This window comes from Heloderma suspectum, chromosome 4 (genome assembly GCF_057233095.1).
Source record: "Heloderma suspectum isolate Gila_16-S chromosome 4, 16-S_ref, whole genome shotgun sequence".
NCBI classification, from domain to species: Eukaryota; Metazoa; Chordata; class Lepidosauria; order Squamata; family Helodermatidae; genus Heloderma; species Heloderma suspectum.
This window is the reverse complement of record NC_139461.1, coordinates 161002498-161020792: the sequence shown is the minus strand read 5'-3', so window position 1 is coordinate 161020792 and position 18295 is coordinate 161002498. Positions and strand designations below refer to the sequence as shown.

The 18295-nt window shown below is 44.9% G+C and overlaps 1 protein-coding gene across 5 annotated transcripts in view; it reads right to left on the bottom strand.

Moving 5' to 3' along the window:
• Nucleotides 1-18295, bottom strand: part of RRBP1 (ribosome binding protein 1) — a 214478-nt gene that overhangs the window by 138059 nt on the left and 58124 nt on the right. For 3 of the 5 annotated variants that reach the window (XM_084854812.1, XM_084854811.1, XM_084854810.1), the window contains exons 4-5: nucleotides 8506-8628; nucleotides 2382-2534 (exon numbers count right to left, since the gene is read on the bottom strand). The exons of 1 other annotated variant lie outside the window; for it this stretch is intronic. In XM_084854812.1, coding sequence (XP_084710938.1) covers nucleotides 2382-2534; nucleotides 8506-8628 — 276 coding nt within the window. The remainder of the gene's footprint in view (nucleotides 1-2381; nucleotides 2535-8505; nucleotides 8629-18295) is intronic. One more of the 5 variants, XM_084854813.1, reaches the window with a different exon arrangement.

The window sequence follows — 18295 nt, the reverse complement described above, 5'->3', positions numbered from 1 at the left end:
CTTCTCAAGGCTAAACATGCCCAGTTCTTTCAGTCTCTCCTCATAGGGCTTGGTTTCCAGTCCCCTGATCATCTTTGTTGCCCTCCTCTGAACCCTTTCCAGTTTTTCTGCATCCTTCTTAAAGTGTGGCGCCCAGAACTGGACACAGTACTCCAGATGAGGCCTAACCAGTGCTGAGCAGAGGGGAACTGGTACTTCACGTGATTTGGAAGCTATGTTTCTATTAATGCAGCCCAAAACAACATTTGCCTTTTTTGCAGCCACATCACATTGTTGGGTCATATATCTGTTGTGGGATGTTCGACCTGGGATGGCTTATTCAGATTCTTGCAGTCATCAGGTGAGGAACATACACACAAGACCAAACATCCCACAACAGAAATTTTGTATCTCCTAAAATTACAATACAGTTTCAACTGAGTCAGTTCTCACATTCAGCTGCAAGTCATCCTGTAACATGTGTATGTGAACCAGTCCTTATTCTAACATGAATGAGAATCAGGTTTACAGCCCCTGATTATGCTGAATGTTGCTGACCTTCCATTTACTTCAACCTCTGATTCATCCCTTCAGTGTATAAAGCAAATCAAATGTTGAAGGGAGTTCAGAGATTGCTATTCCAGGAGAAACGATTTTGTAAACACGCTGTTACTGTGCAATTCTAAGTGTATTTACTCAGACAAAAGTCCCATTCAGCTTAGTGGGGTTTACTCCCTAGTAATTGTGCTTAGGATTGCATCCTTAGCAACTAAATTCAGAAATCATGTCAAGCCACGGTTTGATCTTCCAATCACACAGGCAAAACACAAGTTATTTGCCTGTTTTAATTTTCTATTGCTCAGCGCTGCCATCTCAAGGTGCAGTTGCTTATGCTAGCGGAAAAACCATAACTATGGTTTGTTAATTTAGAAATCACACCAAACCATAGTTTGCAAACTCATTTCAAATCATGGCTTTCTGATTCTGGTTTGCCAGCCTATTACAAGGAATGCTTCCTCCATTCTGCCCTGGAGTGGCTGCAGGCATTTGGTGAGTGGGTGGGAGTGAGGGAGAGGAATTCTTTTTCAGCTCTGATTACAATTCCTTCAGAATACTGGCGAGAACTATGAGTATGCCAAATTTGTTTTCTGAACTGGGTGATTATATGTTGCAATGACATCAACAGCAAAATATAATTGAACTCCAGAAAGTGAAGAAAAATTTGACCATTTTTTGAAAGATTAAAATAAAATCTTTATAACTGCCATCTCTTTTCTCCCTAAAATTCCTGCATGCTTTTACTCAGCTTCAGGCAAATCAGAGCTGGTTCCCATGTGCACATTCAATGCTTGATCAGTGTTGCATTATGACAACTATGTGTGCAAATGAGCTATCACAGAACAAACACAACAGAAAGAATGTCCGTATCACCTTGCCCATAATGTTTTTCAGTTGAGTCAGTTCTTACATTCAGCTACAAGTCATCATCTGTTGACTAATCAAGCAATGCAGGCTTCTGAAACAACTCAGTTAACCACTTTGTGGTTCTGATTTTTGTGAACTGCCCAGAGAGCTTTGCCTATTGGGCAGTATAGAAATGTAATAAAGAAAGAAAGAAAGAAAGAAAGAAAGAAAGAAAGAAAGACATTTTAAATTGGACCAATAAATGTGAGGCCCTCTTCATGGGTTGGACATTAATGTCCTAAGAGATGCTACCCCTAGTCAGTTGAGGCAAAGACAAGGTGTTGGATTGTCTCACAGTTGGAATATACAGTTCTTTCTGCTTTACCACTTTATTAAGAGAAACTATGGTCCACCTAATTATTTCCTAGAGTTACAGATCAGTGTCTTGACTAATGCTTTCATTTCTTGGAGATTTCAGACAATGTCTTCAACTTATTTAGAAGGAAGAGATAACAAAAGTCTCTGTGAGTTATTAATTATATAGTTGTGGCCTGGGAGAATGGGGGACATTGCACATTAGGTACAATATTGCTCGTTATACCCTCCCCTAGAAAAAGATTTCTAAAGGAAATCCTTGACATCTTATTTTTAAGTTAAGATAAGAAAAGCGTTTCTTTGATGAGGATAAATATTTAATGCACAAGGTTGCCATATTTGTCCTTGCAGTCCAAAGAATCATGCAAAAATTTGCCTCAAAAAATGTGATACATTGTGCTGAGGATAATCTATTAAACACTGAACAATATGTTTCTTGGTATATTGTACCTGGTCACCAGAACTGTGAATGTGTTCTTCCTAGGTTTGCCATAACCAAGGTTTTTAGCAAATAAAGCTTGACTTCAAACAAGTGATACACAACTCAATTTTCTGATTCCATAAATTGATAACATCAAAATCCAAAGAAGCCAATATCATATAGACCTAACAACTTCTCCCACCTTTCCTTGCAACTGGTGGGTCTCAGTCTCATGATTCTGGTAACTGGCCTGCATACGGGCTTGGACAATGGACATCTCTTGCTCATGTATCAGCAGTTGCTCTTTCCACTTATTCTCAATAGCGAGGGTCTTCACCTTCTCAGCTGCAACTTCCTTCAAGAGAAGACATTTATAATGAGGAAGGCCTAAAGGGGAGAGAGTCAGGGTATATAATATCCTCAGCCATCACTGCAGTTCCTGTGGTTGCATAGTACTGGTATGGTAGGTCTCAGTTTAACAGAAATACAGACCTAAAAAGCTATTATTAAACCATGAATAGCAGCCCCCAGGGCCATCACCTGCTTACAGATGCCACCAGCATCCCATTCTGAATGATGGTGCCATGATTTCCTAGCATAAGACACACATAAAGCAGTGTTCAAGCACACATATCTTAGCTATTATGTTTGTTTACGTGGGGCAGTGGGGCAGAAGCTGCAGGACTGGCCTTCCATTCCCATCCTCACCAAGAAGGCACCCATAGGTCAAAGAGGCTGTTCTTTTACAGAACTTCCAGCATAGGAGCTCCATGCACTTTGACTTCCCAAGGGGATACCCTCTCCCCCAAACAGGTCTTGGTTCCTTTACATTTCCTTCTCAATAATGAGACATACTGGCTGGCTGACCTCATGGCAATGAGCTCCAGCAACTTCTGTTGCCTCAGGACTGTCTCTCCAGCCCAGACACAGGGAAAAGGTAGCAGCTGGTTCTTTCTCCCTCTAGCTTCCTTGTCCTCCTCCTCCTCCTCTCCTCCTCCTCCCTTCATTCTGTCACCCATCTCTTCCTTTAAATCAGGGATGGGGAATGTGTAGCCCTACAAAAGTTACCGGACTGCAAATCCCAAAATCCCTCACTATTGCCTATGATTGCTGTGGCTGATGCGAGTTGCATTCCAACATCTGGAGGGCCACACATTTCCCATCCCTGCTTTAAGCTGCATGGCTGTAGCAAGAAAATAACAATAAGAGGGCCACACATGCCCCCTTCTTCTTTTTTTCTTTTTTTAAGAACATGTTAAAAAAATCCTCAGTTTCTAACATTACAATATTCGAGGAAAAAAAGGAAAAAAGGAAAAAGGGGGGGGGAAAGGTTATATACATAAACTTCAGTAAAAGCAGACCAAATATCCACATGTAAGTCCATTTCCAAGTTACGCCTATATACCACTCTTTCAAATGTTGCTAGTGTTGTTAAGTCTTCAGTCCATTGCCTTATAGGTGGTGAGCTTTTATCCTTCCAATATCGTAGTATCAGTCTTTTAGCAACCAAAGGGGCACGAAAAATCCATTTATGCTGACCATGTGTTACATTCCAAAAAGCAGGTAAGTAGTTTAAAAGAACATTTACATCAATAAATATTAAAGAGCTTTCCAATACAAATTGTTCTGTACAATAACTTCCTCCCAAAAGGAGGTGGCCATTGGGCACTTCCAAAACATATGAATAAAAGAAGCATTGACTGCATTACACCTCCAACAATTAGCTGAATTTGACAAGCCTTTAATAAAAAGACGTTGTGGCATCCAATAGACCCGAAATAAGAGCTTTTGCTAAATATGGCATAACCGAAGATCCACTGAAATAGCCAATACAGGCGCCAAAATGGCAGTCCATTGATTAAGCAAAATAGGACGTTCCAATTCCCTGTTCCATACCTGCTGTAAACCACTTGTATTATATTTATTTATTGATAATAAATCTTTATAAACATGAATCGTAGGTCGATACATCTGATCAGCTTCAATAAGTATTGAACGCATGCCCCCATCTTAAGTCCTGCCCCTCACCCACATCTGCTGCACGCACCCCTCTGGGAGGCAACCCCAAATGAAATTGTATCCACTGGAAATGGGCATATGCCAGCTCCTGGCAAGAGTGAGCCAGGTGGGAGGTAAGGGGATACATCCTCTACTCACAGGCAGCCATTTTCTTTTCAAACACTGCTTGCACATTCACAGGATCCTATGGAGAAAACAGTGCCTGGGGCAGGCATGAAGGAGCAACAGAGAAAGCTGCAGGGGCAATGGTGGTGGGAAAGAGATAAAAGAGGAAAGACTAAATGGGCCAGTCTCCAGACCGCCAACAAACCTAATGTGGTACAGAGTTAGCATTTGGGCAAAGGAACTAAGGGGCTGGTGCTCACATAAAACATATGCAAATGTAGCATATACCTACATGAGAATAAAGCTCAAACCCCTTATGGTTGTAATCCTATACACACTTACCTGGGAGTAAGTCTCACTGAATTCAGTGGGGCTTACTTCTGAGTAGACATGCATAGAATTGTACTGTTAGTGGATTCATTTGTATTCTGTAGCTGTTGGATGCTCTAACAAGCTCTGCCATGTGGTGGCGGTGAGATATAACAAATGAGAAAGCCTTCAAGTCTCCTGGTTATAGGCCTGACCTGGAGTGGGGATCACCACAGAAATGACGGCACTTTCCCATATTAGATTTAAGCAACATTGGATGGTTCCCATTTAAAGTCCTGGTCTGCAAACAGTTTTACAAGGTCACCAAGGAAAGGGTGAGGGTGGCAGGCTAAGGCTTCTGTGGTGGAAGGCATCTTCTTGGAAACAAACTTTTTCATCTTTGATAACAATTTTGATTAAAAATTAAATGTCTCTCTGAGACCTCAGTCTAACTCTTATGTTCACAGTGTCTTTGATAATGTGTCAACTATGGAGGATAAGGCTATCAATGGTTACTGATCATGGCGACTACAGGGGTAGGCAACTTGTGGCCCTCCAGGTGTTTTGGCCTACAGCTCCCATCAGTGCTAACTGGCACAGCCAATAGTGAGGGATGATGGGAGTTGTAGGCCAAAAGATCTGGAAGGCCACAAGTTGCTCACCCTGATATATTAGCTCTAGTATCAGAGGAAGTATGCCTCTGTATGGCAGTTGCTGGCAACACAAGCAGGAGCGTGCTGTTGCAGTCATGCACTGCTTGCAGGCTTCCCATGTGCATCAGGTTGACCATGGTGGGAACAGAATGCTGGCCCAGGTAGACCTTTGGTCTGATCCAGCTTGACTCTTCTTATGTTCACATATCCCCTGACAGCAGGCAACAAGAGACATCCTTACTGATATAGGCAGTTGAAGCTTCCCCCTCAATAACAGGGCTGCATTATATCTATTATTCACTTTTCATTCTGCCAAATTGCTAGCAGCTGTTTTAATCTGTCTTCCTGCCTATCTTTACATGAGACCACAAGGGCTTTCCTTCAACTTACATACAGACCACCCCTGAAAGCAGTTACTGGTACTATCAACTGACCATGACAAAGTCTTCTCCCTTGGATCTTTCTGACCATGTTGGGAAGATGTACCAATTTTAACTTCCTAGGAGGTAATAGGAAAATCTATTCCTCCTCCAACCATCCTTTAAAGCCTGCAGAATTTAAAAAGTGATGCTGTATCCCAAGTAATGTGTCAGCTGTTTGTTTGGTAAAGTTGCTGCTTCTCACTGAGATATATAAATATATCTAAGCCTGCCTAGATTTTCAAAATGTATGAGTAAGATAGCACTAACCCTCTGGCTTTAACTCTTTTGCTTTTCTCTTTATGATAGAGTATGGTTCAAATTAAGAAGTTTGTAAACCAGAAACTTCTCCCAAATGTTCTCCTACTCTACAAGGCATTCAGGAAGGCAGAACTGGGAAGATTTGCTGCAGTTTTGCCTGTAAAACCTCTTGCAAAATATCAGACACTCTCAAAAGTGTCTTAGCCTGCAGAGACAGTGGCGCCAGTGAGGGTGGTGGCAGTCCAGCAGAATTTAAAAGGGGCACAGAAAGATCCATGCACTGCTGTTCTCCACAGTCCCACCTCTGTTTCTCACAATTGGCTTCAGGCAACTCCTAGGTCTATAGTTGCTCCTATTTGCACAAACCCATCTAGGTTCCACGATGGCAACCAGCTCTGGGGCTGCCAATTACTTACCCCTGAAGCAATATATTACTACCAGGGGAAATACACGAATATACAGTCAGGGCCAGAAATATTGGAACAAGGGTAACTGTTTTGGCAGTTGGCCTCTGTACACCACCACATTGAAGTTGAAAGGAAAAACCCAGATGGGAGCGAAGTCAGGACTTTCAGCTGTAATTCAAGGGTTGGTTTGTTGGTTTGTTCCATTACTTATGAGCCACCAACGATGGGTGTGTGTGTATGCCACTGGCTGTACTTCCCGAATGGTTAGTGCCCCACTTTTGTCAAATCCTTGAATTACAGCTGAAAGTCCTGACTTCGCTTCCATCTGGATGTGTTTCCTTTCGACTTCAATGTGGTAGTGGTGTACAGAGGCCAACTGCCAAAACAGTTATCCTTGTTCCAATATTTCTGGCCCTGACTGTACCATGAGTTTGGAAATGGCTTGGCATCAGAGTGTCTTCACTGGAGTTAATTATGCATCTTAATACCTCTCAGTGACACTTTTAGATACAGAAACACTCTGGCATCGTAACTGTGTCAGAAAAGGCACTGACAGCTCCACGTGACAAAATCCTCAGTCTAGTTTTGATCACTTTAGGGCACAATGCTATTCAGATAGGCAGCCGCCTCTGAACTCGGTGTCAGGGTGGACACTGAGCCCATAGAATCCCAGAGTAGTTCTGATTCTGAGGAAGAGCAGTCGCTCCTGGGAGAGGAGCGCGCTCCTCTTTCCCAGGGCCCACAGCTGACGGAGATTCCTCCCACCAGCATTCCTAGATTAGAAAGCAGTCCAGGGAGTGACCGAGCAGAGAAAGCAGAGTTGGTGGATGAGCGACGCAGAGAGCGGCGCCAGATGGAGGGCGCGGAAAGGAGGCGCAGTGCCCGGCTGGCACGCAAACAACAGCTGCGCCCCGAGGATCCAAGGGAAAAGGGGAGGGACTCTCCCTAGTCCTTAAGTTCAGGGGTCTGCCAGTAATTCCCTTTCAAACGGGGACCAACTGTTTCAACTTAGGGCATAGGTACTCTGCTGCTCAGATCTAGTTGCTACCTGTAGAGTTGTTAAGTTGTAAAAGAAGAATAAAGCTTTGAAAGGAATCCCTTTGTCTGTGTCTGGACTTGGCTACTGGATTAGACTGAGAGAGGCCTCCAAGGAGCCCTTGACACTCAGAGGCGACCACCTATCCAATGCAGGGCAGGAAAAGCATAGAGGGGATTGTTCCCTCTGTGCTTTTCCTGCCCTGTATTTTCGACTAGACAGCCGATTGCGGCTGTCTAGCTGCAGGAGGGCTGAGTGGAGCAGGAGGCTGCTGCATGACACTTTGGATGTGTCATACAAGCATTTCACAGAATCATAGAATCATAGAATAGTAGGGTTGGAAGGGGCCTGCACGGCCATCGAGTCCAACCCCCTGCTCAATGCAGGAATCTAAGTCAGAGCATCCCTGACAAATGGCTGTCCAGCCTCGTCTTGAAGGCCTCCAGTGTGGGAGAGCCCACCACCTCCCCAGGTAACTGGTTCCATTGTCATATTGCTCTTACACTCAGGAAGTTTTTCCTGATGTTCAGCCGGGTGATTTCCACCCTCCCCACCACGGAATGCCCCCCAGAACGCCCCTTTTCGGCCGCTCCACACTCCTCTTGTGAGCATGGAGTATGCTGTTCCGCACTGCCTCCAAGATTGGTTCCTAGAAAACCAGATATCCTATGGCTGTCTAGCTGCTGTCTAGCAGCCATAGGATTGCTCCCTCCATATGCTATCCATAATAGTCACAACTCTCGGACTAGCCTAAACACAATCTAAAAATACCAGATCAGACCACAGTTCTTCAAAGGAGAAGAAATTTCAGCCATGTGCTTGCCTCACATAAAGGGGCGCATATGCTTATGTTACTAATGATAATCATAAATACAAACATGTAGCATGTAACTGAAGATCCTTTACCATTAATAGCCCAAACAGACATACAGCTCTGTGTGCAGTAAGGCATGATGCCAAACTCACATATGTGCAGAAAACCTGTTGCGGTGTGCAACCCATGCTATAAGGAGTGGAAATATCAAACAACACAGAGGAGGAGTTTTTCTTTGGGTAACAGGTTGCAAAATGCTGGTTCTGAATATTCCGAGCTCCGCTTCTGAGGAGTTCAACCTACCTTTGTGAGTTCCCTAAGTTTAGCTTTTGCAACAGCTGCATTTTCCTGCTCCACTGCAAGCTGCTTCTCTCTCTCTTCTAGCTGTCGTTTTAGAACAGCAAAGAGGTCACCTTTCTGAGTTGCCTATAACAAGAATCGATGATTAGAAGTAAAAGTAAGAATTCAGTGCTTTAGAACTACCACATTGTTCTCTCATGTGCTGATCCACTATTTGACTAAATAACAATTCTTACCATTATTGCTTGTTATAATGATAATCACTGGAAGTCCACAAGCTCCATATACTACTACTTCAGAGTTATCCATGGTTCATGAAAGCCTCAGTTCCCCAGTGCAGCCTCTAATGGTGTCACAGCCCCTGCAGAGACCTCCAACCATGCCTGCAAGGCTCTCTGTTCCACACCCCCAATGAAATTGATTTTTAAAAATATGTTTAAAAACACATTTGTGGCATGGGGCTGCCTTTCCCATAGCTGGATTAGCCACAGGGCTAACTAATACCTGGGGGTGGGAGCACTAGCTAGCCCAGCTTTCAAAGTCCAAAAGAGGCAAAATGTCCAGGCACATTCCAGTCGTTTGGTCCAGTCTGTGAAATGAGCCTGCTACTACCTTTCAGTGTGTTTAGCCAATGAGGTCTAAGCTATGATCAACATTTGGTCATAGAGAGAAGTGTAGAGTGAAGACTTGTCTCCAGAAGAGACTTCCTGATTCATTTTGACCCTCCCCCCTTTTTGATCTACCCTCTTGAAATAGTGGTTACTGTCCATAGAAAACAATGGGGAAATCCAGTAGTATATCCAGCCCCAAGCAATGGGTGGTAAGAATTACAGGAGCGCATGTTCTTATTTCATGCTCAGTGCATGCTCAGATCTTATTTCATGCAACGAAATAACTTTTTAAAATTACTGTATTTGTAACAAATAAAAAACACACACCTGCCTACATAAATAAAGTCTGCCACTACATCCTTATTTTGTGCGTGGGGGGTGGGGTGGGGACAAGGTGGTTGACTATGGGTTACATCAGCACTGCAAAGCAGTCCATGGTTGTTATACCCATATTGCTGGGAGAGTAGTGTATGACATCACTGCAGTGTGGTCCAGAGTTGTTATCTAGTCTGCTAGTGGGTTGTTGTGTTTTTGTTTTATAATTGTGGGGGGCTGTGAAGTATTTAATGAAAAAGGATACTTCCCTTCATTAAATACTTTCTGCATTTAATTTCCTTCTGACCTCACTGTTTTTAATCATACACCGCATACTGTATATAAACCTAAAAATCCCCATAATATTCCATGCACCTGATGAAGGGGGCTGCAGTCCACAAATGCTTATGCCAGAATAAATTTGTTAATATTTAAGGTGCCACAGGACTCTTTGTTGTTTTTGCTGTTAATAAAGCTTATTTGAGTTGATGATCATGCAGAAGATGGAGGCACATGGGTGGGTCGTATGAGAAGCAAGAGGATGTTTTTCAAATTTTGAATGTTTAAAATGAATTATAAGAGTTAGTAACAGGTTCCCTCCCCCGGATAACTTTGATGTAACTTGTCTCTACTGCTCGTGCAGGTAAATGAGCGCACACAGTAATGCGATGCACAGATGGCCAGTTTACACGCTAGGAAGGCTTACTATTAACATGGTATAAGAGAAATTATGTTTTCTAGCACAGAATAATTGACTTTATTATATTTATGTTTTGCCTTTCCTCCAGGAACTAAAGATATCCCAACTTTTACCTTCACAACAATCTTGTGAGGTAGGTTAGGTTGAGAGGTATTGACTGGCCCAGATCATCCAGTGGAAAATGAGAGGCATTTGCTGGTCCTCCTCAGGCAGCACAGTGTCCTGGGCCAGCCTTGGCTGTGTACGTACATCTTGTTTGGCTGTTGTGTCTGAACAAGGCAGTCACTTTCATGAGTGTGTGTGTGAGAAAGAGTGTGTGCTTCGATGTGTGCTTGTTTTCTGTGTCTATGTGCTGTATGCCATAAAAGGGGACGCTGGTGTTTGTATCTGAGTTCTCTACCATTGAAGAGATATTAGTGCTTTGCTTCCAGGAAAGCATGAAAGATTATTTCCACTAAAATATGTAGTGAAAAATGTTTTCACAGTATTATTATACATTGTTGACTGTGTATATGCACAAACATTGTGTGCAAGTTTAGTATTGGGGGCAGAGGAGGGGCCCAACATGGCCTTGATTTGGCCCTGGTCTTCCCATATGTGGTTTCTTCTATCCAGTCTCTTTTGACATAGTTGGCTTGTCAGAACTGGGCCAAGTATTTTTCCTTAATTAATACCGGCCCCTTTTCCATTCCAGCCTAATCAGGAGCAGGTCTATGCCTGAGGTGTACTGATCCCACTTGATCAGCAAGTTATGGCAGCAGTGGGGGCAGGGGGACTCCTTTGTCTTTGCCTCCTTCTTTGGCTAGCCTTGATAAAAATGAGGTGGAGTTCCGGCTCCTTTGAGGCTGGAGGTCCATTGGGGTAGCTGGATGTGTTATTGTTCTGGACCCTGGTTCCATTCCTGATTGTCTGTGGGGATGGAGGCGGTATTCCCTGGTGACTGTAGTGTGGGAATAACTTTGGAGTCTGTGCAGGTTAGATTGTCTAAAGCAGGGGTGGGCAACATACAGCCTCCCAGTAGTCCCCACCCTACCATTCAGGGGTTGTTGCTGTTCAGTCGTTAAGTCATGTCTGACTCTTCGTGACCCCATGGACCATAGCACGCCAGGCCTTCCTGTCCTCCGCTCTCTCCTGAAGTGTGCTCAAATTCATATTCATTGCATCGGTGACGCTATCTAGCCATCTCATCCTCTGCCATCCCCTTCTCCTTTTGCCTTCAGTCTTTCCCAGCATCAGGGTCTTTTCCAGAGAGTTTTCTCTGCGCAATAGGTGGCCAAAATATTTGAGCTTCAGCTTCAGTATCTGTCTTTCCAACAAGCAGTCAGGGTTGATTATCTTTAGGATTGACTGATTTGACCTCCTTGCAGTCCAGGGGACTCGTAAGAGTCTTCTCCAGCACCACAGTTCGAAGGCATCAATTCTTCGGTGCTCAGCCAGCTCTCACAGCCATACATTGCTACTGGGAAAACCATAGCTTTGATTATACGAATCTTTGTCGGCAAGAATCTCTGCTTCTTACTATACTGTCTAGGTTTGCCATAGCTTTCCTCCCAAGGAGCAAGCGTCTTTTAATTTCATGGCTACAGTCACCGTCTGCAGTGATCCTGGAGTCCAAGAAAATAAAATGTGTCACTGCTTCCATTTCTTCCCCTTCTATATGCTAGGGAGTGATGGGGCCAGATGCCATGATCTTAGTTTTTTTAATGTTGAGTTTCAAACCAGCTTTTGCACTCTCCACTTTCACCCTCAACAAGAGGCTCTTTTGATCCTCTTCGCTTTCTAGGGATGTACGAAAGTCACTTACCTTTTCGTGGAACTGAATCCTCGATGGGGGGGGGAGGCGATCCAGTCCTCCCCCCCGGAATCCTGCATGGCCGGCTCCGCTCCGCAGCAGCTCCGCTCCGCAGCTGGCCAGGCCCGTCTGCAGCCGGAGTTCCGGCCGCGGATGGCCTGCTGCGGATGCAAATGGCGGCCACCGTAGCAGCTGCCATGATAGACTACGTAAGTATTTACATAGCCTATCACGGCTAGGCAAAAAAATAAAAATAAAACAGCGTACGCAAATGGCGGCAGCTATGGTGGCCACCATTTGCGTTCCCTATTTTTTGCCGTTTTAGCTTACGTAAATATTTACGTAGGCTATTACGGCGAAAAGAAAGGGGAACGCAAATAGTGTAGTGGGCGCTATTTGCGTTCCTTTCTTTTTCGCCATTTTAGCCTACGTAAATATTTACATAGACTAAAACGGCGAAAAATAGGGAACGCAAATGGCGGCCGCCGTAGCTGCCGCCATTTGCGTACGCTGTTTTTTTTTTTTGCTTGCTGTGATAGGCTAGGTAAATACTTATGTAGCCTATCACGGCAAAGACCAGGATGCAAATGGCAGCTGCGGCAGCCAGTCGAAAGACCAGCCGCCCACCAGAGCCGCCGCCATCTGGAACATCTGCCCCAGGTAAGCCTCATCCCAGGGGGAATCTGCAGGGAGGGGCGGGGGGGCAGGCCATTCCACCACGGATTTCGGGGGGCCGAATGCCAGTGCATTTGGCCTCAATGAAATCCGTGGCAGAATTCTCCACCATCCCTATCGCTTTCTGCCATTAAGGTGGTATCGTCTGCGTATCTGAGGTTGTTGATAATTCTCCTGGCAATCTTAATTCCGACCTGTGATTCATCCAACCCAGCGTTTCTCATGATGTACTCTGCATATAGGGGCCGCCGTGGCTTAGTGGTTAAGACAGTGAACTGCAGACTGGAAGGTCGGCAGGACAGCAGTTCGAGACCCGAGTGCTGCGTGACGGAGTGAGTTCCCGTCTTCAGTCCCAGCTTCTGCCAACCTAGCAGTTCAAAAGCAAGAAATTGCAAGTAGATAAATAGGTACCGCTTCAGTGGGAAAGGTAACAGCGTTCCGTGCACCTTGGTGTTCAGTCATGCCAGCCACACGACCACGGAAGCGTCTTCGGACAGCGCTGGCTCTTCAGCTTAGAAATGAAGATGAGCACCACACCCTAGAGTCGGACACGACTGGTTGGGGACACCTTTACCTTTTACTCTACATATAAATTAAATAAGCAGGGCGACAATATACAGCCTTGTCGTACTGCTTTCCCAATTTTGAACCAATCGGTTGTTCCATGTCCGGTTCTTACTGTTGCTTCTTGTCCCTTGTACAGGTTTCTCAGGAGTCAGGTAAGGTGGTCTGGTACTCCCATCTCATTAAGACTTTGCTACAGTTTGTTGTGAGCCACACAATCAAAGGCTTTAGCGTAGTCAATGAAGAAGAAATAGACATTTTTCTGGAATTCTCTTGCTTTCTCCATGATCCAGCGAATGTTGGCGATTTGATCTCTAGTTCCTCTGCCTCTTCGAAACCCAGCTTGTACTTCCGGTAGTTCTCGGTTCGCATACTGCTGAAGCCTAGCTTGTAGGATTTTGAGCATCACCTTGCTGGCTTGTGAAATGAGTGCAATTGTACGGTAGTTTGAACACTCTTTGGCATTGCCCTTCTTTGGAATTGGAATGTAAACTGACCTTTTCCAGTCTTGTGGCCACTGCTGAGTGCCCATATTGCCTTGTAATATGTTCCATGGGGTTTTCTTGGCAAGAATGCTGGAGTGGGTTGCCATTTCCTTCTCCAGTGGACCACATTTTGTTAGGACTCTCCACCATGACCTGTCCGTCTTGGGTGGCCCTGCACGGCATAGCTTATGGCTTCACTGAGTTACGTAAGCCCCTTCGCCACAACAAGGCAGTGATCCATGAAGGAGACCATTCAGGGGTACCCCCCCAAGTGTGTGTGTGTGTATCTCTCTCTCAAACAAAATGCAAAAGCTGCTACTGAGTGCGCAAAGGGTGAAAATTAGCTTGCAAACAAGTTAATTTGGACCTTTAAGGTGCTCCATGGCAGCCATTTTTTTTTTTTACCCCCTTTCCCCTGTTTTTGGCACTGCAGTGGGGGGTGTCCAGGGAGGCAAAAATGGTTTCCAGGCCTCCCAAAGTTGCCCGCTGCTGATTTAAAGGGCATGTTTTTTTTTTTTTAAGGGTATGGTGTTTTTTCCTGTTTTATATATCCTCTGTTCTCCTCTTGTCTCTGTAAAAGCTCTTTTGAGGATTATTTTTCCTGCTAATTTGCGTAAGCATGTGGTTCAGGTTTCTGACTAGTACCTCAGGAAGAGAGTTTTTCTCCCCACGTTGCCTAACCACTACTATCAAGCCATTTGTTCTGGGCTCTGGAAGGGGGGGAATTCCCGCATAAGGCAACTTGAGTAAGCTCCAGGCCTGCCACCACATTCCTAATGGATGCCAGGCTCCCCTCTCTCGTGGACTTCAGCAGCACAGCAGGGACATCAAGAGGATCGCATCCCCCTGCTCACTCACTCTTCTTCTACCTGCCCTGCCCCTTCCCTCACTCCTTTCCTTTCCTTTCCTGCCCCAGCCTTGCAGTTTTCCACCCTCTAGCTAGATGTGTTATTTCTACCCCTTCCAGCCCCCAGCCTTGCTGCTTCCCTCTCATCCATCCCCTTCTCAGTGGGAAGGTAAAGGATGCTGGGGAACAGGGAATGTTTTCATCACCACTTCCTGTTGAAGGCCATGGTCTAAGGCAGGGTTAGGCAACCTTTTTGTTCCCATGGGCATCTTTGACAATGGGCATCTCTACATGATCCCTTCAGTGGATCCCTTCATTGAAGGGATGATCCCTTCATCCCTACATGATCCCTTCATGGATCACTGCCTTGTTGTGGCGAAGGGGCTTGCGTAACTCAGTGAAGCCATAAGCTATGCCATGCAGGGCCACCCAAGACCGACAGGTCATGGCAGAGAGTTCTGACAAAATGTGGTCCACTGGAGAAGGAAATGGCAACACACTCCAGTATTCTTGCCAAGAAAACCCCATGGAAAGTATCACAAGGCTAAAAGAGATGACGCCGGAAGATGAGCTCCTCAGGTCGGAAGGTGTCCAATATACTACTGGGGAAGAGCAGAGGGTATTTCCAAGTAGCGCCAGAAAGAGTGAAGCGGCTGGGCTAAAGCTGAAAGGACACTCAGCTGTGGATGTGTCTGGTGGTGAAAAGAAAATCCGATGCTGTAAAGAACAATATTGTTTAGCAACCTGGAATGTAAGATCAATGAATCAAGGTAAGCTGGAGGTGGTCAAATATGAGATGGCAAGATTGAACATAGACATCTTGGGAATCAGTGAACTAAAATGGACAGGCATGGGCGAATTTAATTCAGGTGACCATCATATCTACTACTACGGACAAGAATCCCTTAGAAGAAATGGAGTAGCACTCATAGTCAACAAAAGGGTGGGAAAAGCAGTACTGGGGTACAATCTTCAAAATGACAGAATGATCTCAGTACGAATCCAAGGCAAACCATTCAACGTCACAGTAATTTAAGTCTATGCCCCAACCACGGAGGCCGAAGAAGCTGAGGTTGATCGGTTCTATGAAGACCTACAACTCCTTCTAGAACTAACACCAAAAAAAGATGTCCTCTTCATCATAGGGGATTGGAATGCTAAAGTAGGATGTCAAGAAATCACCGGGATAACAGGCAAGCATGGCCTTGGTGTACAAAATGAAGCAGGACAAAGGCTAATAGAGTTTTGCCAAGAGGACACGCTGATCATAGCAAACGCTCTTTTCCAACAGCACAAGATGAGACTCTACACATGGACATCACCAGATGGTCAATACTGAAATCAGATTGATTATGTCCTTTGCAACCAAAGATGGAGAAGCTCTATACAGTCAGTAAAAACGAGACCTGGAGCTGACTGTGGCTCAGATCATGAGCCGCTTCTTGCAAAATTTTGGCTTAAATTGAAGAACGTAGGGAAAACCACTAAACTATTCGGGTATGACCTCAATCATATCCCTTATGAATATACAGTGGAGGTGACAAATAGATTTAAGGGATTAGACCTGATAGACAGAGTGCCTGAGGAACCATGGACGGAGGTCCGTAACATTGTTCAGGAGGCAGCAACGAAATCCATCCCAAAGAAGAAGAAATGCAAGAAAGCCAAGTGGCTGTCTGAGGAGGCTTCACAAGTAGCTGAGGAAAGAAGGGAAGCAAAAAGCAAGGGAGAAAGGGGAAGATATATCCAACTGAATGCAGAGTTCCAGAGAACAGCAAGGAGAGACAAGAAGTCCTTCTTAAACAAACAATGCAAAGAAATCGAAGAAAACAACAGAATGGGAAAGACTAGAGATCTCTTCAAGAAAATCGGAGATATTAAGGGAACGTTCTGTGCAAAGACGGGCATGATAAAGGACAAAGAAGGCAGGGACCTAACAGAAGCAGATGAGATTAAGAAGAGGTGGAAAGAATACACCGAAGAACTATACAGGAAAGATCTGAATGTCCCTGATAGCCATGATAGTGCGGTCACGGAACTTGAGCTGGACATCCTAGAGAGTGAAGTCAAGTGGGCCTTAGGAAGCATTATTAACAACAAAGCTAGTGGAGATGACAGTATTCCAGCTGAGCTATTTAAAATCCTAAAAGATGATGCTGTTAAAGTGCTGCATTCAATATGCCAACAAATTTGGAACACTCAACAATGGCCACAAGACTGGAAAAGGTCAGTTTACATTCCAATTCCAAAAAAGGGCAACGCCAAAGAGTGTTCAAACTACCGTACATTTCACATGCCAGCAAGGTGATGCTCAAAATCCTACAAGCTAGGCTTCAGCAGTATGCAAACCGAGAACTACCAGAAGTACAAGCTGGGTTTCGAAGAGGCAGAGGAACTAGAGATCAAATCGCCAACTTTCGCTGGATCATGGAGTAAGCAAGAGAATTCCAGAAAAACGTCTATTTCTGCTTCATTGACTACACTAAAGCCTTTGATTGTGTGGATCACAACAAACTCTGGCAAATTCTGAAAGAGATGGGGGTACCAGACCACATTACCTGTCTCCTGAGAAACCTGTACGAGGGTCACGAAGCAACAGTAAGAACCAGACATGGAACAACCGAGTGGTTCAAAATTGGGAAAGGAGCACGACAAGGCTGCATATTGTCGCCCTGCTTATTTAACTTATATGCAGAGGACATCATGAGAAACGCCGGGTTGGATGAATCACAGGTCGGAATTAAGATTGCCGGGAGAATTATCAACAACCTCAGATACGCAGATGATACCACCCTAATGGCAGAAAGCAAAGAGGATCTCAAGAGCCTCTTGTTGAGGGTGAAAGAGGAGAGTGCAAAAGATGGTCTGAGACTCAACATTAAAAAAACGAAGATCATGGCATCTGGCCCCATCACTTCCTGGTATATGGAAGGGGAAGAAATGGAAGCAGTGACACATTTTATTTTCTTGGGCTCCAAGATCACCGCAGATGGTGACTGTAGCCATGAAATTAAAGGACGCTTGCTCCTTGGGAGGAAAGCTATGGCAAACCTAGACAGCATAGGAAGAAGCAGAGACATCACCTTGCCGACAAAGGTCCATCTAATCAAAGCTATGGTTTTCCCAGTAGTAACGTATGGCTGTGAGAGCTGGACTATAGGGAAGCCTGAGCGCAGAAGAATTGATGCTTTCGAACTGTGGTGCTGGAGAAGACTCTTACGAGTCCCCTGGACTGCAAGGAGGTCAAATCAGTCCATCCTAAAGGAAATCAACCCTGAGTGCTCATTGGAAGGACAGATACTGAAGCTGAAGCTCAAATATTTTGGCCAACTAATGTGAAGAGAAAACTCTCTGGAAAAGACCCTGATGCTGGGAAAGACTGAAGGCAAAAGGAGAAGGGGACGGCAGAGGATGAGATGGCTAGATAGCATCACCAACGCAATGAATATGGACTTGAGCACGCTCCGGGAGAGAGTGCAGGACAGGAAGGCCTGGCGTGCTATGGTCCATGGGGTCACGAAGAGTCGGACACAACTGAACAACAATCTCTACATGAGGCTTTTATCCCGCACCTTTACTGAAGCTTTTGCTTCCGGATTCTTTGCGGGATTAAGATTGGCTCCTTTACACCTGCTATTTTCCAGGGGTTCCTTTCTCTGCTTTTCTTATGTTTCATTATGCCACCACTAGATGGCACTGTGGTATAGTGGAATTGCGCAATTTCAGGGAGGGTTTCATGGCACCATTGGCTATACATGGTTAGGGAAAAAATGGCAATAATGATTGCAAAGCATGGGAGAGGCC